General features: G+C 47.3%; 1 protein-coding gene across 1 annotated transcript in view; it reads right to left on the bottom strand.

Moving 5' to 3' along the window:
* CASQ1 (calsequestrin 1) overlaps nucleotides 1-22,048 on the bottom strand; it is a 102,384-nt gene that overhangs the window by 48,187 nt on the left and 32,149 nt on the right. The window contains exon 3 of the mRNA XM_082275248.1: nucleotides 9,222-9,322. Within this exon, the coding sequence (XP_082131374.1) occupies nucleotides 9,222-9,322 (101 nt within the window). The remainder of the gene's footprint in view (nucleotides 1-9,221; nucleotides 9,323-22,048) is intronic.

Below are 22,048 nucleotides of genomic sequence, written 5' to 3' on the forward strand. Positions count from 1 at the left end.
GGGGGGACCAGGGGAGCACACAGGGGCCCAGAGACAGCAGAACACAAGTGAACTGGATAGGAGGAGCGGCGGGGGCAGCATACAGAGGAACCAATCTCCTTCCATTTTCCTCCTGCAGCTACAGGAGGAAAAAAGAGGACAGTGACTTCTCTACATGCTGCCCCTGCCGCCCCTCCTATCCAGGTGTACAGGGGAGCTGCACAGGCCCCCTGGAGCATGGGACCCGGTCGCAATTGCAACCCCTGCAACCCCTGTAGTTACGCCCCTGCCTCTAGGTCACTGTTCCTGAGAGGAGTCCCAGTCTTGTGAAGTGCTGCTGGTCTGAAGCCAGTGTGCCCAGTGAAAATTTTTGGTGACCCTTAGAAAATCTGAGATAAAGAAAAAAAATGTGCTCTTCCTTTGTGTGGGTGCTTATATTATAATGCACTGCATAAACTGTTGGCGCCTTATAAATCCTGTATATTAATAATAATAATTTAGAGTTTCCCTTTAGCTGTGGAAATTCGGCACCAACAGGCTCTAAGGTTGGCGTTGTTTTTGGAAAACATGTCCGCATCCTCTGGGAAGAGATTTCAGTCACTCATGTCCCCCGCACAATCTTTACAGATTTAGCCTGCATTCAGGAGGTGTAATTGGGGTCAGATGGGACTTAATTCTGTAAACACGGGCAGATTTACAGTCTCTGCCAGGCGGAGTGTGTCCTTTTTTAAAATAATGCTGCTGATAATGAGCAGCGAGAGGAATCCTAATTATCAAAAAAGAGATATTAGAGCTGCCATGGCCCGGGTGTTTGGCTGGAAATGTAGAATTTGTTTTCTTATACCTGCAGATGAAGAGTCTGCACTCCCCGCAGGAGAGAGAGCCCCCCCACCCACTGCCACTAAACTAATGTTTACTCTGCCAGAACCCCACCCCCACCCAGGATCTGTGCACTCAGTGCCAGCCTGGTACTGCTGTCTCCTGCCAACCCCAAGAATGTCACATATCTCTGCATCCTTCTTCTGATTCATCTCCCTCCTCATTCTGTCTCCTCTCTCTCTTTAATCTGTCTCTTTTCTAGCTTGTTTACCCAAATCATATCTGTCACTCTTCTCCTTTCTCTTCTCCGTCTCTCTGTTTTCCCTTTTCTTCCTCCTCCATCTCTCTATCTCAGTTCTCTGTTCTTCTGTCTCCTCTGACTCTCTCTTATTTTATTTGTTGATATCTCTCTCCTCTGTCTCTCCGTCTCTCTCTCTCTTCTCTCTCCTCTGTCTATCCATATCTCTTACCAATCGCTCCACTGGCTCTTCTCTCTCTCTTCTGTCTCTCCTCTTTCTCTCCTCTGTCTCTCCCCCTTTCTCTCCCCTCCTTCTCTAGTCTCTCTCTCCTCTGTCTCTCCATCTCTCTCTCTCCTCTGTCTATCCATATCTCTTACCAATCGCTCCTCTGGCTCTTCTCTCTCTCCTCTGTTTCTCCTCTCTTTCTCCTCTTTCTCTCCTTCGTCTCTCCCCCTTTCTCTCCCCTCCTTCTCTAGTCTCTCTCTCCTCTGTCTCTCTATCTCTCTCTCTTCTCTCTCCTCTGTCTATCCATATCTCTTACCAATCGCTCCTCTGGCTCTTCTCTCTCTCCTCTGTTTCTCCTCTCTCTCTTCTGTCTCTCCTCTTTCTCTCCTCTGTCTCTCCCCCTTTCTCTCCCCTCCTTCTCTAGTCTCTCTCTCTCTCCTCTGTCTCTCTATCTCTCTCTCTTCTCTCTCCTCTGTCTATCCATATCTCTTACCAATCGCTCCACTGGCTCTTCTCTCTCTCCTCTGTTTCTCCTCTCTCTCTTCTGTCTCTCCTCTTTCTCTCCTCTGTCTCTCCCCCTTTCTCTCCCCTCCTTCTCTAGTCTCTCTCTCCTCTGTCTCTCCATCTCTCTCTCTCCTCTGTCTATCCATATCTCTTACCAATCGCTCCTCTGGCTCTTCTCTCTCTCCTCTGTTTCTCCTCTCTTTCTCTCCTTTGTCTCTCCCCCTTTCTCTCCCCTCCTTCTCTAGTCTCTCTCTCCTCTGTCTCTCTATCTCTCTCTCTTCTCTCTCCTCTGTCTATTCATCTCTCTCACCAATCGCTTCTCTGGCTCTTCTCTCTCTCCTCTGTTTCTCCTCTTTCTCTTCTGTCTCTCCTCTTTCTCTCCTCTGCCTCTCCCCCTTTCTCTCCCCTCCTTCTCTAGTCTCTCTTTCCTCTGTCTCTCTATATCTCTCTCTTCTCTCTCCTGTGTCTATCCATATCTCTTACCAATCGCTCCACTGGCTCTTCTCTCTCTCCTCTGTTATTCCTCTCTCTCTTCTGTCTCTCCTCTGTCTCTCCCCCTTTCTCTCCCCTTCTTCTCTAGTCTCTCTCTCCTCTGTCTCTCTATCTCTTCTCTCTCCTTTGTCTATCCATATCTCTTGCCAATCGCTCCACTGGCTCTTCTCTCTCTCCTCTGTTTCTCCTCTCTCTCTTCTGTCTCTCCTCTTTCTCTCCTCTGTCTCTCCCCCTTTCTCTCCCCTCCTTCTCTAGTCTCTCTCTCCTCTGTCTCTCCATCTCTCTCTCTCCTCTGTCTATCCATATCTCTTACCAATCGCTCCTCTGGCTCTTCTCTCTCTCTCCTCTGTTTCTCCTCTCTTTCTCCTCTTTCTCTCCTTTGTCTCTCCCCCTTTCTCTCCCCTCCTTCTCTAGTCTTTCTCTCCTCTGTCTCTCACCCCTCTCTCCCCTCCTTCTCTAGTCTCTCTTTCCTCTGTCTCTCCATCTCTCTCTCTCTCTCTTCTCTCTCCTCTGTCTATCAATATCTCTCACTAATCGCTCCTCTGGCTCTTCTCTCTTTCCTCTGTTTCTCCTTTTTCTCTCTTCCATCTCTCCCCCTTTCTCTCCCCTCTTCCATCTCTCCCCCTTTCTCTCCTCCCTCTCCTCTGTCTCTTCTCTTTCTCTCTCTCTCCTCTGTCTCTCACCCCTCTCTCTCTCCTCTGTCTCTCTCTCTTCTGTCTCTCCTCTCTTTCTCCTCTCTCTCCCCTGTCTCTCCCCCTCTCTCCTGCTTCTCTAGTCTCTATCTGCTCTGTCTCTACTATCTTGCTCCTCTGTCTCTCAATCTCTCTCTTCTCTCTCCTTTGTCTCTCCATCTCTCTCACCAATCTCTCCTCTGGCTCTTCTCTCTCGCTCTATTCTATCTCTCCTCTTTCTCCTCTTTTTCTCCATCTCCCACTCCTCTGTCTCTCTTTCTCTCTCTCCTCTATCTCTCCTATTATGCTCCTCTGTCTCTCCATCTCTCTCTTCTATCTCTCCTCTGTTTCTCCATCTCTCTCACAAATCTCTCCTCTGTCTCTTCTCTCTCTCCTCTGTCTCTCCTCTGTGTCTCCTTTCTTTATCCTCTCACTCCTCAGTCTCCCCAACCTCTCTCTCCTCTGTCTCTCCTCTTTTTCTCACTCTCCTGTCTCTCCTCTCTTTCTCTCCTCTCTCCCTCCTCTGTCTCTCATCTGTCCCTCTCTCTCTCTTCTCTGTCTCTCCTCGGTCTCTGCTCTCTTCTCTTTCTCTTCTCTCTATCTCACCTATGTCTCTCCTCTTTTTCTTGCTCCTCTGTCTATTCTCTGTCTCTCCTTTCTCTCTCTCTCCTCTGACTCTCCTCTCTTTCTCTCCTCTCTCTCACCTATGTATCTCCTCTTACTCTTACTCTCACTGCTCTGTCTCTCCTTTCTATCTCCTCTGTCCCTCCCCCCTCTCTCTCTCCTCTCTATCTCTCCTTTGTCTCTCCTTTTTCTCTCTCCTCTCTATCTCTCCTTTGTTTCTCCTTTATCTCTCTCTTCTGTCCCTCCTCTCTCTCTTTTCTTTCTCTCCTCTGTCTCTATCTCTCTTATGTCTCTCCATCTTCACCTCTGCCTCCCCTCACCCCCCTCTGTCTCCCTCTATGACCTCTGGCTTCCTTCTCTCCTCTTTCTTGCTCCTGTCTCTCTCTCCTCTGCCTCTCCTCTGTTTCATCTCTCCTCTGTGTCATTTTTCCCTCTCCTCTGTCTCTCCTCTCTCCTCTATTTCTCCCCCGTATCTGTTTTATCTCTCCTCTCTCTGTATTACCCCTATGCCTCTCTGTCTCTTGTCAATCTCTCTCCTCTCTGTCTCCTCTCTCAACTCTGTGTCTCTTTTGTCAATTCTCTCTGTCTGTTGCTCCTCTATTTTTCCTCTGTCTCTTGTCTATCTCTCCCCTCTTTCTTTCACTTCTGTCTCTCCTCTCTCTCCTCCCTGACTCTCCTCTATGTATCCTCTGTCCCTCGTCTATCTCTCTCTTCTCTGTCTTTACTTTTCTTTCTCTCTCTTCTGTCGCTTCTCTGCCTTCCATGTCTCCTTTTTTTTTTTTATTATTTTATCTTTTATTATTTCTCCCTAAACTCACTTTTTTCTACCTCTGTTCTATCTTTTATCCACCTCTCTTCTCTGTATCTTGTATCTTCCTTATTTGGTTTTGTACACGTTTTCTTTCTATATTTTTACCCAATAAGTGTGCCAACCAGAGTGTCCTATGCACACTTCCTCTGTTTAGGGGATTCAGTTATTTAACAAAAGGCACCTGGGCAGGGCTGACACCATTTTTTTGCTATTTCAGTTCAGAAAAGGCATGTGTTGCCAACCTATAACAGGGACATTTCTAGCAGATCAACAGGTTTTTTTTCTATACATGTAGGATCTTTAAGCATCACTTGAGCAGTAAACCATGTCAGGTAAGAGGAAACCAATGTCTTCCAGTAAAACAATGATTTATGTCAAGTTACAGGAACCAAAGACGTATAAGACAAAGATTTATTTTAAGTTTATATCATGCTATGGATACCAAAAACTTGCATCACATAAGAAGAAGCCAGTGACTTATTTTAAGTAAGCAGAGACACACAATTTGCATTAAAAAAGGGGAAGCAATGACTTACTGTACATTGAGTAAAAGCAAACCAAGGGCTGTTGTGAAGCACGGGGAAACATAACAACTTACATCAAGTACGAGAAAGCTGATGTTTCATATTAGTAATCCAAAGACTTCTGTCAACTAGGAGAAAGCCATTGATGTATATTATATGGCCACAGATTGTGGGTAGCTGACCATTACACATAACTATAGAGCCAAAAGTATGATGACCCCCCTCGAAATGATTGAGCTCAGGTGTTTACAGTGAAGGGTCCTGTTAAGGGCACATCATAGATAGACGTTTTAGACAATTGTCCTCTCCTAACCTTGTGGTGCCAGGTTGGGGAAGGCCCTTTTCTGTTCCAGCATGAATGTACCCTTGTGTACAAAGCCAGCTTCATAAAGACATGGTTTGACCAGTTTGATGGTGAGGAACTCAAGTGGCCTGCACAGTGCCCTGACCTTAGCTCTACTGATAAATCTTTGACCAGTTTGGTGTGGAGGAACTCAACTGGTCTGCATAGAGCCCTTAACTTCTGTCAACTAGGAGAAAGCCATTGATGTATACTATATGGCCATAGATTGTGGGTAGCTGACCATTACACATAACTATAGAGCCAAAGGTATGATGACCCCCCTCGAAATGACTGAGCTCAGGTGTTTCTAGTGAAGGGTCTTGTTAAGGGCACATCATAGAAAGACGTTTTAGACAATTGCCCTCTTCTAACCTTGTGGTACCAGTTTTGGGGTAGGCCCTTTTCTGTTCCAGCACAACTGTACCCGTGTGTACAAAGCCAGCTCCATAAAGACATGGTTTGACCAGTTTGGTGGTGAGGAACTCAAGTGGCCTGCAGAGTGCTCTGACCTTACCTCTCCAGTTTGGTGTGGAGGAACTCAACTGGTCTGCATCGAGCCCTGACTTCAACCCTACTGAACACCTTTGATCAGTTCGGTGTGGAAGCACTCAAGTGGCCTGCACAGTACCCTGAACTCAACTCTACAGAACATCTTTAAATCTTTTTGGTGTGGAGGAACTCAAATGGCCTGTTCAGTGCCCTGATCTTACCTCTCCAGTTTGGTGTGGAGGAACTCAACTGGTCTGCATCGAGCCCTGACTTCAACCCTACTGGACACCTTTGATCAGTTCAGTTTGGAAGCACTCAAGTGGCCTGCAAAGTACCCTGAACTCAACTCTACAGAACATCTTTAAATCTTTTTGGTGTGGAGGAGCTCGACTGGCCTGTGCAGTGTCCTGACTTTAACCCTACTGAACATCTTTACCGGTTTGGCGTGGAGGAACTCAGCTGGTCTGCATCGAGCCCTGACTTCAACCCTACTGAACACCTTTGATCAGTTCGGTGTGGAAGCACTCAAGTGGCCTGCACAGTACCCTGAACTCAACTCTACAGAACATCTTTAAATATTTTTGGTGTGGAGGAACTCAACTGGCCTCCACAGTGTCCTGACTTTAGCTCTACTGATAAATCTTTGACCAGTTTGGTGGTGAGGAACTCAAGTGGCCTGCACAGTGCCCTGACCTTAGCTCTACTGATAAATCTTTGACCAGTTTGGTGTGGAGGAACTCAACTGGTCTGTATCGAGCCCTGACTTCAACCCTACTGAACACCTTTGATCAGTTCAGTGTGGAAGCACTCAAGGGGCCTGCACAGTACCCTGAACTCAACTCTACTGAACATCCTTAAACCCTTCCAGTGTGGAGGAACTCGACTGGCCTTCACAGTGTCCTGACTTTAACCCTACAGAAAATCTTTAACCTGTTTGGTGTGGAGGAACTCAACTGGTCTGCACAGAGCCCTGATGCAAGGTAAACCAGATTCCTAGCACCAGGAAGCCAGTGTGGACTTATGCTCTAGCAAATTCATGCGCACATTGCAGATGTACTCCTTTTTCTGAACAAAGGGGCAATGTTAGGTATACTATGCCAGCTCATTGCACACATATTCGTGCGCGAGTACACACACGTATGTGCATACTAATTAGCACTTAGCAACCAGTGGCCTTCCACTGGTCTATCACTATGAGCAGTTGTTGAATGATCTTCAGTTTGTTCCTGTGTCACTTAGGCCTGATCCGCTGTACCTGCTTACCCGTGTATGACCCAGCTTGCCTTTGGACTTTGCTTCTGCTCTTGCTTTAGCTCTGTTTACCTAACTACTCTGACCTCGGCCTGCTTACTGGACTTGTCCTGCCTGCTGACTTTGTACTGCTTTGCCCAGCTGCTGCTAACCTTGGACTGCCTTCTGAACTTGCTTTGCCTGCTGATGCGGTTCCTCGTTGCCTGGTTGTTGATGACTGCTGCTCATCTGGTCCTGCTTCCGTCTCCTGCTCCGGCGCCAAGCTGTTCCAAGGACTGCACCTACCAGCTCTACCTGCCTACTGCGAGGACATCACCAGCCAGCTACTACTGCACTTGTGCTACTCCTTGTCCTTAAACTCTCTCTTTCCACCTTCAGGAGTATTGGGTGGGAGGTGCAGGAGAGGCCTGCACAGTTCCCTGACCTCAATCCTACTGAACATCTTTGACCTGTTTGGTGTGGAAGAACTCAACTGGTCTGCATAGAGCCCTGACCTCAACCCCACTGAACATTTTTGACCAGTTTGGTGTGGAGGAACTCGACTGATCTGCATAGAGCCCTGACCTCAACCCCACTGAACATTTTTGATCAGTTTGGTGTGGAGTAACTCGACTGGTCTGTATAGAGCCCTGACCTCAACCCCACTGAACATTTTTGAGCAGTTTGGTGTGGAGTAACTCGACTGGTCTGTATAGAGCCCTGACCTCAACCCCACTGAACATTTTTGACCAGTTTGGTGTGGAGGAACTCGACTAGTCTGTATAGAGCCCTGACCTCAACCCCACTGAACATTTTTGACCAGTTTGGTGTGGAGGAACTCGACTGGTCTGTATAGAGCCCTGACCTCAACCCCACTTAACATTTTTGACCAGTTTGGTGTGGAGGAACTCGACTGGTCTGTATAGAGCCCTGACCTCAATCCTACTGAACATCTTTGACCTGTTTGATGTTGAAGAACTCGACTGGTCTGCATAGAGCCCTGACCTCAACCCCACTGAACATTTTTGACCAGTTTGGTGTGGAAGAACTCGACTGGTCTGTATAGAGCCCTGACCTCAACCCCACTAAACATTTTTGACCAGTTTGGTGTGGAAGAACTCGACTGGTCTGTATAGAGCCCTGACCTCAACCCCACTAAACATTTTTGACCAGTTTGGTGTGGAGGAACTCGACTGGTCTGCATAGAGCCCTGACCTCAACCCCACTGAACATTTTTGACTAGTTTGGTGTGGAAGAACTCAACTGGTCTGTATAGAGCCCTGACCTCAACCCCACTGAACATTTTTGACCAGTTTGGTGTGGAGGAACTCGACTGGTCTGTATAGAGCCCTGACTTCAATCCTACTGAACATTTTTGACCAGTTTGGTGTGGAGGAACTCGACTGGTCTGTATAGAGCCCTGACCTCAACCCCACTGAACATTTTTGACCAATTTGGTGTGGAGGAACTCGACTGGTCTGTATAGAGCCCTGACCTCAATCCCACTGAACATTTTTGACCAGTTTGGTGTGGAGGAACTCGACTGGTCTGTATGGAGCCCTGACCTCAACCCTACTGAACACCTTCGACCAGATTGGTGTGGAGGAACTCGACTGGTCTGTATAGAGCCCTGACCTCAACCCCACTGAACATTTTTGACCAGTTTGATGTGGAGGAACTCGACTGGTCTGTATAGAGCCCTGACCTCAATCCTACTGAACACCTTCGACCAGTTTGGTGTGGAGGAACTGGAGTGACCTGCACAATGCCCTGACCTCAACCCTACTGAACACCTTTAGGATAAATTGAAATGCCAAACCAGGTTTTCTCCTCCAACATCAGTACCTGACATCACACCTATTTGACACCTTTGGGATGAACTGGGTTGTCAATTGCGAGGCAGGTTTTCTTATCCAATTTCAGCACCTGACCTCCTATTGAACACAATTAATTGCAATGCTGATGGTGAGCCAAGTCTTCTCATCTAAAATCAGTACCCCACAAAAGCTGTTTTGGCTGAATGAACACAAATTCCCAGAGATACACTCTAAAATCTTGTAGAAAGCCTTCCCAGAAGTGTGAAGGCTGTTATAGCTGTCCAGGTGGGGACAACTCCATAATAATGGCCATGGCTTTGGAATAAGATGTCCAACAAGCTCATATTGATGTGATGGTCGGGGGTCCACATATTTTCGGCCGTACAGTGTACATCAAGTCAAGTAATGGAGAAACCTGTGACTTATGTCAAGTGAGGCTGAATCCACAACTTACGTCAAGTAAGAATTCCACTAAGGTGTCGGCTGAGAACTCTCCATCATACTCAATCATTTCATCATCCTTAAACACGTAAATACTGTCTTCTTCATCCAGTCCTAGAAAAAGCAACACATAAAATGGAAGAACGTTATATTCCAGTATTGCCAAAATGTTTGTGGAACTACAAAATATTTAAACATCTACTGAACATCCAACATTGACACAGCTTATCTTGGAGGACAAATACATGTACATCAGGGGCCTCCAAACTTTCTAAACAAAGGGCCAGTTTATTGTCCATCAGACTTTATGGCCAGTGGTGGAAGTTGTCCTGGGGTCACTGGGAGTAAACAATGCAGTTTTGGTATTAGAGGGACCAATATTGCCCCATCATTGGTGACAGTGGGAGGAATAGTGCCCCATCATTGGTGACAGTGGGAGGAATAGTGCCCCATCATTGGTGACAGTGGGAGGAATAGGGCCCCATCATTGGTGTCAGTGGGAGGAATAGTGCCCCATCATTGGTGTCAGTGGGAGGAATAATACCCTATCATTGGTATCAGTGGGAGGAATAATACCCTATCATTGGTATCAGTTGGAGGAATAATACCCTATCATTGGTATCAGTTGGAGGAATAGTGCCCCATCATTGGTATCAGTGGGAGGAATAGCGCCCCATCATTGGTATCAGTGGGTAGAATAGTGCCCCATCATTGGTGTCAGTGGGAGGAATAGTGCCTCATCATTGGTGTCAGTGGGAGGAATAGTGTCCCATCATTGGTATCAGTGGGAGGAACAGTGTCCCATCATTGGTGTCAGTGGGAGGAATAGTGCCCCATCCTTGGTGTCAGTGGGAGGAATAGTGCCCCATAATTGGTGTCAGTGGGAGGAATAGTGCCCCATCATTGGTATCAGTGGGAGGAATAGTGTCCCATCATTGGTATCAGTGGGAGGAATAGTGTCCCATCATTGGTATCAGTGGGAGGAATAGTGCCTCATCATTGGTGTCAGTGGGAGGAATAGTGCCCCATCATTGGTGTCAGTGGGAGAAATAGTGCCCCATCATTGGTGTCAGTGGGAGGAATAGTGTCCCATAATTGGTGTCAGTGGGAGAAATAGTGTCCCATCATTGGTGTCAGTGGGAGGAATAGTGCCCCATCATTGGTATCAGTGGGAGGAATAGTGTCCCATCATTGGTATCAGTGGGAGGAATAGCGCCTCATCATTGGTGTCAGTGGGAGGAATAGTGCCCCATCATTGGTATCAATGGGAGGAATAGTGCCCCATCATTGGTGTCAGTGGGAGGAATAGTGTCCCATCATTGGTGTCAGTGGGTAGAATAGTGCCCCATCATTGGTGTCAGTGGGAGGAACAGAGCCCCCTCAAATGCTTGCAAAAAAGATGTGTGTGAGATTTTATCACCTTCTCTGTCCCCATTGTGGAGGACTTCCTGTGTGGTCACCAGGACAGGAAGTGAGGTTCAATCTCCAGGAAAGGGGGGGGGGAAATAAAAAGCCTTCTCTATCTTTGGCTGGAATTAAAGTGAATAAATACACCTTTCCTGGGTGCCTCCCTTGTCTCCGTTCCTAGATTCCCGCTGCCGTCTGCTTGTATTTATGTGAAATGCGAATCGCCCATCTGACGAAAATATTTTCCTTTGCAGTAAATCGCCAGCAGATGTCCGGGAGACAGCGCAGGCCGGGCTACCGGGAATCGCTCAAGCTGTTTGCAATCTGTGCTTTTTTAGAGGGAGATTTTGGTGTGTTCCTCTAAATGTGGAGTTGGTGCTGTAATGGTTTCCCGTACATGGATGGTCTTTCTTTGCTGTTCCATATTTCCATGGCTGTCTTTCAGGTGCACATGTGTGACTGCTCCCTCTAGTGGCCATTTGTATTTCACAGCCTGTTTATGGAATGAGCAGATATGTGACTGCTCCCTCTAGTGGCCATCTGTATTTCACAGCCTGTGTATGGAATGAGCAGATATGTGACTGCTCCCTCTAGTGGCCATTTGTATTTCACAGCCTGTGTATGGAATGAGCAGATATATGACTGCTCCCTCTAGTGGCCATCTGTATTTCACAGCCTGTGTATGGAATGAGCAGATATGTGAGTGCTCCCTCTAGTGGCCATTTGTATTTCACAGCCTGTGTATGGAATGAGCAGATATATGACTGTTCCCTCTAGTGGCCATCTGTATTTCACAGCCTGTGTATGGAATGAGCAGATATGTGACTGCTCCCTCTAGTGGCCATTTGTATTTCACAGCCTGTGTATGGAATGAGCAGATATATGACTGCTCCCTCTAGTGGCCATCTGTGTTTCACAGCCTGTGTATGCAATGAGCAGCTACGGCTCCCCCCCCATGGACACCTCTACCTACATAAGTGAGGTTTATAAAAGCTTGCTGCTGATTGGTCACATTGTTACTGTCAAACCATCACTTTACCAGCATGTATCCAATCATATCCGACAGGGATTACTTATTTCCTTGAAGGTGACCAATACTGTGGAGTCATTCTTTCCCTTCCACAATTACTGCCTGGGACTAAAGGGGAGTGGCTTACAGCTGCAGCTAATAAGACAGAGCCCCGCCTTATTTCCTGGCTGGAGGACGTCCAGCAACATCTAGCCCAGGGATCCAGTGTGACGGCCACGTGGTGTCTTTTATATAAATGTTTGTGGGCCGAAGAAAACGAGTCCTCCCTTATATTAGAGTCCCAATCCAAGTCCCCTGTATACCAGGATCCCCATAGGAGTCATCCCTAACATTAGGGTCTCCATCAGAGTCCCCTTGTATCAGTGGCCCCCTTTGCATCAGAGTCCCCCTTATTTTAGAATCCCCATAAGAGTCCTTCTTACATCGTAGGCCCCACCAGAGTCCTCCTGCCTACATTAGGATCCCCATCAGATGGTAGTGGTGGTGGTGGTGGTGGTTTGGGTGGTGGTAGTGGTGTTGGTGGTGGTGGTGGTAGTGGTGGTAGTGGTGGTGGTAGTGATGGTAGTGGTGGTGGTGGTGGTTTGGGTGGTGGCAGTGGTGTTGGTGGTGGTGGTAGTGGTGGTGGTAGTGGTAGTGGGGGTAGTGGTGGTAGTGGTGGTGGTGGTGGTGGTGGTAGTGGTGGTGGTAGTGGTGGTAGTGATGGTGGTGGTGGTAGTGGTGGTGGTGGTGGTGGTGGTAGTGGTAGTGGGGGTAGTGGTGGTAGTGGTAGTGGTGGTAGTGGTGGTGGTGGTGGTTTGGGTGGTGGTAGTGGTGTTGGTGGTGGTAGTGGTGGTGGTAGTGATAGTGATGGTAGTGGTGGTGGTTTGGGTGGTGGCAGTGGTGTTGGTGGTGGTGGTAGTGGTAGTGGGGGTAGTGGTGTTAGTGGTGGTGGTGGTGGTGGTGGTGGTAGTGGTAGTGATGGTAGTGAAGGTGGTGGTGGTTTGGGTGGTGGTAGTGGTGGTGGTGGTGGTGGTGGTGGTGGTTTGGGTGGTGGTAGTGGTGTTGGTGGTGGTGGTGGTAGTGGTGGTAGTGGTGGTGGTAGTGATAGTGATGGTAGTGGTGGTGGTTTGGGTGGTGGCAGTGGTGTTGGTGGTGGTGGTAGTGGTGGTGGTAGTGGTAGTGGGGGTAGTGGTGTTAGTGGTGGTGGTGGTGGTGGTGGTGGTAGTGGTAGTGATGGTAGTGAAGGTGGTGGTGGTTTGGGTGGTGGTAGTGGTGGTGGTGGTAGTTTGGGTGGTGGTAGTGGTGTTGGTGGTGGTGGTAGTGGTGGTGGTGGTGGTGGGGGTGGTGGTAGTGGTGGTCCTGGTGATGGGGGTGGGTTGTTGTCACTAGCACTGGAAAACACATGTCCTATTCTACTAGAACAGTTATTCTCTGTATTCATTTTGAAAATATATTTTAATAAAAAACTAACACAGGTTCTGACCCGCTTCTGCTCTATCCATATTTAAAAAAAAGAAGCAAAAGTTTGTAAAATGTATCACCAGCCCATTGTTGGGGTTTTTGGATGGAGTAGGGAAGGGATCAGATCTTTACTTTAAGGGAAATGAGTGTGAGAATTTTCCATCGCCTTGGCTGCCGCGGCCATTTCCGCATTAGCGTCAGACGAGGACAAATGGAGCATGTGAGTGACACGAGCCCCAGGTGGGCGCCATGCACTTAGTCTAATGACCCGGGCCCGTCTCCCCCCCCCTTGTTATTACCAGCCAGGAAGTTAATGTAGTGGCAATGTTGCTGCCTTTTAATTACGGTAGAGATTACCATCCATTGTGGGCGAGGGAATTGTCGCAGCCGGAGCGCCGATGGAGCACTGGGGGGGAGCACTTTTGTGCCAGCGTACAAAGACTGTTCCGGGACCAATTGTGCGATTCCAAATGTTCGGGAACAGCCGGTCCCGGCCTGGACATAGAGTCAGGCTTGTCAAGCAGACAATGCAACTGTGCTAAATTCACAAAAGCTCATTCAGCCTGCTTTAATCTGAGATCTGGAGCCTCAACAGGGTCAGGAGGAGGGCAGTAGGACTTTTTGGAACCTGCGCTAAACCTGCGGCTGGATCCAATTGGTTGCTGTGTCACAATCTTTTTTTTTTTTTTTTTACATCATTGCTTCTGCAGTAAGCAGCTTGCAGTTGGTGTTCCAGCACCCCAAACAGGCGCTTTCCAGGAGTGCCAGATTGCATGCAATTGGTTGTTGTGTCACTGCTTTTTCTTTTTACATCATTGCTTCTGCAGTAATGAGCCTACAGTGGGTGTTCCAGCACCCCAAACAGGTGCTTTCCAGGAGTGCCAGATTACATACAATTGGTGGCTGTGTCACTCCTTTTTCTTCTTTTTTATAGCATTGTTCTGCAGTAATGAGCCCACAGTGGGTGTTCCAGCATCCCAAACAGGTGCTTTCCAGGAGCACCAGAATACATACAAGTGGGGGCTGTGTCACTCCTTTTTCTTTCTTTGTTTACATCATTGTTCTGAGACAGCAGCTTGCAGTGGGTGTTCCAGCACCCAAAACAGACTTTTTCCAGGAGCACCAGATTACATACAATTGGTGGCTGTGTCACTTCTTTTTCCTTTTTTTTTTTACATCATTGTCCTGCAGTAATAAGCCTACAGTGGGTGTTCCAGCACCCCAAAAAGGCTCTTTCTAGGAGCACCAGATTACATACAATCAGGGCTGCTGATAAGGCAGTACAGCCAGTCCTCCTGTACTGGGCACCGTCAGTCCAAAAGGGGGGCCGGCTGTACTGTCTTATTGAATGTCCTCTTCTGCCTCCCCCTGCAATGCTACCAGCTTCTCCTCCTCTTTGCCCCTCCAGCTTAACTGCAAGGGGATTGGTTCTAGCACATGCGCCCCTTCCATCTGCTGTCTGGGCCCCCCTATGTGCCCCTTCCCCCTGCAACACTGCCAGCTTTCCTCCTCTCCTCTCCTGCCGGCAGCTGCAGGTTGGAAAGCAAGGGAAGGGGCCACTAAATAGCAGTGGGTGTTCCATCGTCCCAAACAGGTGCTTTCCAGGAGGGCCAGATCACATAAAATTGGTGGCTGTGTCACTTGTCTTTCTTTTTTTTACTTCATTGTTCTGCATTAATGAGCCATAGTTGTTCAAGCATCCAAAACAGGCGCTTTCCAGGAGCACCAGATTGCATACAATTGGTGGCTGTGTCACTCCTTTTTTTTTTTTATTTTACATCATTGTTCTGCAGTAATGAGCCTACAGTGGATGCTCCAGCACCCCAAACAGGCTCTCTTTAGGAGCACCAGATCACATACAATTGGTGGCTGGGTCACTCCTTTTTCTTTTTTTTTTTTTTTTTTTACATCTATGCTTCTGCAGTAAGGAGCTTGCAGTGGGTGTTCCAGCATCTCAAACAGGCGCTTTCCAGGAGCCCCAGATTACATATAATTGGTGACTGTGTCACTCTTTTTTTTTACATCATTGTCTCTGCTGTAATGAGCCTGCAGTGGGTGTTCCAGCATCCCAAACAGGCGCTTTCCAGTAGCACCAGATTACATACAAGCAAGGTAGAGTTTTGGCTTTTGTTTTATAAATTATAATGTATATATTGTAAAATTATATATATATATATATATATATATATATATATGTATATTATACATTGTAATGTATAACTGTCCAATACAATACAATCCCAAAACATGGTGACAATGCCAGTTATTATCGGAGGCAGTGAGAGAGAGAGAAATTGGGGTAGAGGGAATTTGTTTTGGAAGGGGGGGATTTAGGGGGCAAATTTTGGGGGAGGGTGGTTTGTGGGGATTTGTGTTGGGAGGGGGGACAGGGTAAAGAAGATTAGTGCTAGAGGGATTTGGGGTAAATTTGGGCAAGGAGGGGGGGATTTGAAGTGTGTGTTGTGGGGATGTGTACTAGGAGGGTACAATTCAGAGGTAGCGGATTTGTGCTAGGAAGGGTGATTTTTTTTTTTTTTTTGTTAGGGGGCGGGGGGTGGATTTGGGGGATGGGGGGTGGGGCAAAAACTGAGAGGGGGGATTTCAGCAGGAAGTCACAATTTAGAGGTAGAGAATTTGTGCTAGGAAGGGTGATTTTTTTTTTAGGGGGGGGGGTGGATTTGGGGTATGGGGGGTGGGGCAAAAACTGAAAGGGGGGATTTCAGCAGGAGGGCACAATTTAGAGGTAGAGGATTTGTGCTAGGAAGGGTGATTTTTTTTAAGGGGGGGTGGATTTGGGGGATGGGGGGGGGGGAAATGAGAGGGGGGATTTCAGCCGGAGGGCACAATTTAGAGGTAGAGGATTTGTGCTAGGAAGGGTGATTTTTTTAAGGGGGGGGTGGATTTGGGGGATGGGGGGGGGGGAATGAGAGGGGGGATTTCAGCCGGAGGGCACAATTTAGAGGTAGCGGATTTGTGCTAGGAAGGGTGATTTTTTTTTTCAGGGGGGGTGGATTTGGGGGATGGGGGGTGGGGCAAAAACTGAGAGGAGGGATTTCAGCAGGAGGGCACAATTTAGAGGTAGAGGATTTGTGCTAGGAAGGGTGATTTTTTTAAGGGGGGGTGGATTTGGGGGATGGGGGGGGGGATGAGAGGGGGGATTTCAGCCGGAGGGCACAATTTAGAGGTAGCGGATTTGTGCTAGGAAGGGTGATTTTTTTTCAGGGGGGGTGGATTTGGGGGATGGGGGGTGGGGCAAAAACTGAGAGGGGGATTTCAGCAGGAAGTCACAATTAAGAGGTAGAGGATTTGTGCTAGGAAGGGTGATTTTTTTTTTTTTAGGGGGGGTGGGGCAAAAACTGAGAGGGGGGATTTCAGCCGGAGGGCACAATTTAGGGGTAGAGGATTTGTGCTAGGAAGGGTGATTTTTTTTTTTTTTTTTAGTAGGGGGCGGGGGGTGGATTTGGGGGATGGGGGGTGGGGCAAAAACTGAGAGGTGGGATTTCAGCAGGAGGGCACAATTTAGAGGTAGAGGATTTTTGTTAGGAAGGGTGATTTTTTTTTAGGGGGGGGGGTGGATTTGGGGGATGGGGGGGCAAAAACTGAGAGGGGGGATTTTAGCCGGAGGGCACAATTTAGAGGTAGAGGACTTGTGCTAGGAAGGGTGATTTTTTTTTAGGAGGGGTGGATTTGGGGGATGGGGGGGTGGGGCAAAAACTGAGAGGGGGATTTAGAGGTAGAGGATTTGTGCTAGGAAGGGTGATTTTTTTTTTTAAGGGGGTGGATTTGGGGGATGGGGGGCAAAGACTGAAGGGGGGATTTCAGCAGGAGGGCAGATTTGTACTGGAAGGAGAGTGTATTTATGCTTAGGGGTAAGCATGCAGAGTTTTTTTTTTTGGGGGGGGGATTTTTGTTGACACCATATGCTCATACATCTTGGGGGGGGGGGGGCTCAGTTTGGCAACGAGTTCTATATGACCTTCCTGGCACTGGATGAAGAATTTACTTCCTGGAATCCATCTGCCCTTAGCTCAGGCATGCAGAGACAGGAGGATGCGCTTAGCTGAGAAAACTCCTCCTACCCTCCTGAAGACTCCTGGGATGTATGACATCATTTTAGCCTAGGCCAAAAACCAGGAAGTAACTGAAGAAATGTAAAAAAAAAATTAAAACAGGTAAATATTATATACTTTCCTTATCTATTTTCTAAAGCTAGCAGCATTATAAAAATAGTCAATGCTGATTGAGAGATTGAGGTTCTGCTTTGAATGCAGATATGTATTCTTGAATGCCCTGCACACTGGGGCGGGGTGAAGAAGAGCAGTATTGGGAGCCTCTGACAGCCACACGTTTCAGAAGTACTTATCATTGCATCATGAACACAAAGAAACGGTGCTTCTGCCTCGTCTATGAATAAGAGCCCCGAGCCTCTTCTATTCCGAGAAATGGTGAAGGGTCGATGGATGCTCGCTGCCCACTATGTTTCTTGGAACGCAATCCCTACAATGGCAGAGGCGCTCTCATGCACCCCCCCCCCCCCCCCCCCCCCGCCCGCTCTCCTAACGTGTAATTATCCCCCACGTCTCCGGCAATAATACTAATTAATATTGAACCTGGACTTCCACTCGGAATATCCAATCACCAATAATACGGGAATCATGAGACGATGCATGGAAATCCGATCGATGACGACTCAATAAAAATCGATCGTTCCTCATCCCTCATTTCTAGCATTCCCTGAAGATCGCAATCTGTTTCTGGTGATGCAGGCGGTGTGAATGGGCACCCATGGTAGTTGGTGGTGTTAAAAATCCTAGATCTGGGTAAATCATGCTGCTAAGTGGGGTGGACCCTAGCAAATTAGAGACCCCTGATGGCTGGTCTTGTCACCGCCCTCTTTAGTAGTTTTCTGTAGTGGGTGGAGCCTGTTGGGCCCCTCCCACAGCTCTGCTGTCTGTTTAGGGTATGTACAGCACAGTGATGATACTACTTTTGCAAGGTTTTGGTGCATGGGGTTCAGCTTTAAAGTGCATGCCAATTATTTATTATCTGCTTTACACCCGCGCTATAGCCAAAAGACTACAGCGCAGGCCTAAAATGCCGGGAGGGTGTACCTGGATGTCTTCCTGTTCTCACGTTTCCTGGATGCCCCCTGAGGCATGCGGGCGGTGCACTCTGTGATCGCCAAGTCCTTGGATCGCACACTGTCCCCACTAGTGCTGCTAACCGGTGTCCACCAGTGCCACTTATCAGTGCCCACCAGTGCCACCTATCAGTGGCCATCAATGCTGCCAATCAGTGTCCATCAGTGTCTCATCATCAGTGCCTATTAGTACCTATCAGTGCTGCCTATCAGTGCCACCTAAAAGTGTCTATCAGTGTCACCTATCAGTGCCCATCAGTGCCATCTATCAGTGCCACCTATAAGGGCTGCCTATCAGTGCCACCTACACGTGTCTATCAGTGCCACCTATCGGTGCCCATCAGTGCCATCTATCAGTGCCACCTATAAGGGCTGCCTATCAGTGCTGCCTATTAGTGCCACCTACAAGTGTCTATCAGTGCCACCTATCGGTGCCCATCAGTGCCATCTATCAGTGCCACCTATAAGGGCTGCCTATCAGTGCCACCTACAAGTGTCTATCAGTGCCACCTATCGGTGCCCATCAGTGCCATCTATCAGTGCCACCTATCAGTGCCACCTATAAGAGCTGCCTATCAGTGCCATCTCTCAATGCCCTTCAGTGCCGCCTATCAGTGCCCATTAGTGACACCTATCAGTGCAGCCTCATCAGTGCCTCCTGATCAGTGCCCACCAGTGCCACCTCATCAGTGCCACCTATCAGTGCTCATCAGTTCCATCTATCAGTGCCACCTATCAGGGCTGTTTATCAGTGCCACCTCTCAATGCCCTTCAGTGCCACCTATCAGTGGCCATCAATGACACCTATCAGTGCAGCCTCATCAATGCCTCCTGATCAGTGCCCACCGGTGCCACCTCATCAGTGCCACCTATCAATGCTTATCAGTGCCACCTATCAGTGCCCATCTGTTCTGCCTTATCAGTGCCTATCAGTGCCCATCAGTGCAGCCTTTCAGTGCCCATCAGTGCAGCCTTTCAGTGCCAATCAGTGCAGTCTCATTAGTGCCTCCTGATCAGTGCCCATCAGTGACACCTATCAGTGCAGCCTCATCAGTGCCTCCTGATCAGTGCCCACCGATGCCGCCTCATCAGCGCCACCTATCAGTGCTCATCAGTGCCACCTATTAGTGCCCATCAGTGCAGCCTATCCATGCTTATCAGTGCCTATCAGTGCAAATTAATGAAGGAGAAAAATTACCTGTAATTACCTGATAACCTTTTTTTTTTAATGAAACCTGACGAATTAAATATATTGAAAATGTCTTTTGAAAATATAGAATAACGTGTTCCTATGAGATTGCTCATACGAGTAATTGGGTTCACGGTGACTTCGTTTTTATAATGTCACGATTTTTTAAAAAATAAACTTCAGCTAATAAAAATCCCGCAAGCAAACGTGGCGGACCTTCGGCGGCACGCTGGCGGCTCTCCAGTTAGGTGGGGTCATACGGCTTGTAGCGATATTATCAGAGATGTATAGTAACGAAGTAGAACTACTTAAGTACTGTACTTAAGTACCGAAATGCGGTATCTGTACTTTCCTAGAGTAGAATTTTTTTCTCCTACTTCTACTTTTACTTCACTACATTTTTTCAATGATTTCGATACTTCTACTCAAGTATTTTTTTTTTTGTGCTGCATAGTTACTCGTTACTTTTAAAACAATGACCACTGCCAGAACAGTAGATGGCAGGTTGCATAAAGCTCAAAAAAATGTGTATAATGTCATTTGTAAATCAGCCCATACGAAAATAAAGGCTGTGTATAATAAAAGCTGCTATACCAAATCTTTCCAATAAAAAGAAAATATGAAACAAACATATAAATGGTGCTACAGCGCTTAAAGTGCATCAAGAAACTACTAACAAACACAGGTTAATCATTTGAATAAATCATTTGAAATAATAAAAAACAATATGATGTTCAAACTTTTGACTTCTTTCTTTAATAACTACATAACACAGTACTTGTACTTCTACTTTCAGTACTTGAGTAGAATTTTTTTTTCAAAACTACTGGTACTTTTTACTTTTAGTACTTAAGTAGCAAATTTTTTGAAAAAACTACTTGCAATACTTAAGTAAAAAAAATGTTGAATACTTTAGTACTTCTACTTAAGTAACTTTTTCTGCGAGCACTTCCACTTCTACTCAAGTCACTTTTTGATCGAGCACTTGTACTTTTACTCAAGTAGAAATTTCGAGTACTTTATACAAGTCTGGATATTATGAGGCTTGAGGTGGAGTTACCAAGGAGACCTCGCCATCGCAGAAGCCATTTTGTGCCACCTTGAATAGATAAGATGTATTTACAAGGGCAAGGTCATCCGTGCTCTATTAGGCTACAGTATATGTTGTAGAAGTGTTTGCAGGTTACACATCACCATAGGAGCTGTTTCCATGGTGAGGTTCAAACCATCCCCCAACTTCGAGGCTCCACATGGTCCTTTGTTGGGAAGAAAAACAGACGCGTGTGTAAAGGATGGTCACACATTCAGCCTCCTATGAGTGATATGATTATGTTATTGTACAGCGTAGATGGCTGTGTGCTCAGATATAGAATGGATATGATTCAACCAGTATGACCGTTCCTCAGGCATGTAGGCCACACTGTTTACAGTCAATCAATATGACCGTACCTGAGGCATGTAGGCCACACTGCTTACAGTCTATCAATATGTCTGTACCTAAGGCATGTACGCCGCACTGTTTACAGTCTGTCAGTATGAAAGTACCTCAGGCATGTAGGCCACACTGCTTACAGTAAATCAGTTTGACCATACCTGAGGCATGTAGGCCACACTGTTTAACGTCAATCAATATGACCGTAGCTCAGGCATGTAGGCCGCACTGTTTACAGTAAATCAGTTTGACCATACCTGAGGCATGTAGGTCACACTGCTTACAGTCTATCAATATGTCAGGTATCTAAGGCATGTACGCCGCACTGTTTACAGTCTGTCAGTATGAAAGTACCTGAGGCATGAAGGCTACACTGTTTAAACTCAAGCAAGATGACCGTAGCTCAGGCATGTAGGCCGCACTGTTTACAGTCCACCAGTATGACCATACCTCAGGCATGTGGGCTGCACCGTTTACAGTTAATCAGTATGACCATACCTGAGGTATGTAGGCCACACTGTTTAACGTCAATCAATATCACCGTAGCTCAGGCATGCAGGCCGCACTGTTTACAGTCCACCATTATGGCCGTACCTCAGGCATGAAGGCCACTGTTTACAGTTAAACAGTATGACCTACCTCAGGCATCTAGTAGGCCACACTATTTACAGTCCACCAGTTTGACCATACCTGAGGCATATAGTCCACACTGTATAACGTCAATCAATACCACCGTAGCTCAGGCATATAGGCCACACTGTTTATAGTCCGCCAGTATGACCATACCTCAGGGACATTGGCCACCTTGTTTACAGTCCACCAGTATGACTGTACCTCAGGCATGTAGGCCGCACTGTTTACAGTTAAACAGTATGACCATACCTGAGGCATGTAGGCCGCACTGTTTACAGTTAAACAGTATGACCATACCTGAGGCATGTAGGCCACACTGTTTACAGTCAATCAGTTTGACCATACCTGAGGCATGTAGGCCACACTGTTTAACGTCAATCAATATCACCGTAGCTCAGGCATGTAGGTCGCACTGTTTACAGTCCACCAGTATGGCCATACCTCGGGCATGAAGGCCACACTGTTTACAGTTAAACAGTATGACCGTACCTCACGCATGTAGGCCACACTATTTACAGTCCACCAGTATGACCGTACCTCAGGCATGTAGGCCACACTGTTTACAGTTA

This window comes from Pelophylax lessonae (assembly GCF_965119305.1).
Source record: "Pelophylax lessonae genome assembly, chromosome: 13".
Taxonomy (NCBI): domain Eukaryota; kingdom Metazoa; phylum Chordata; class Amphibia; order Anura; family Ranidae; genus Pelophylax; species Pelophylax lessonae.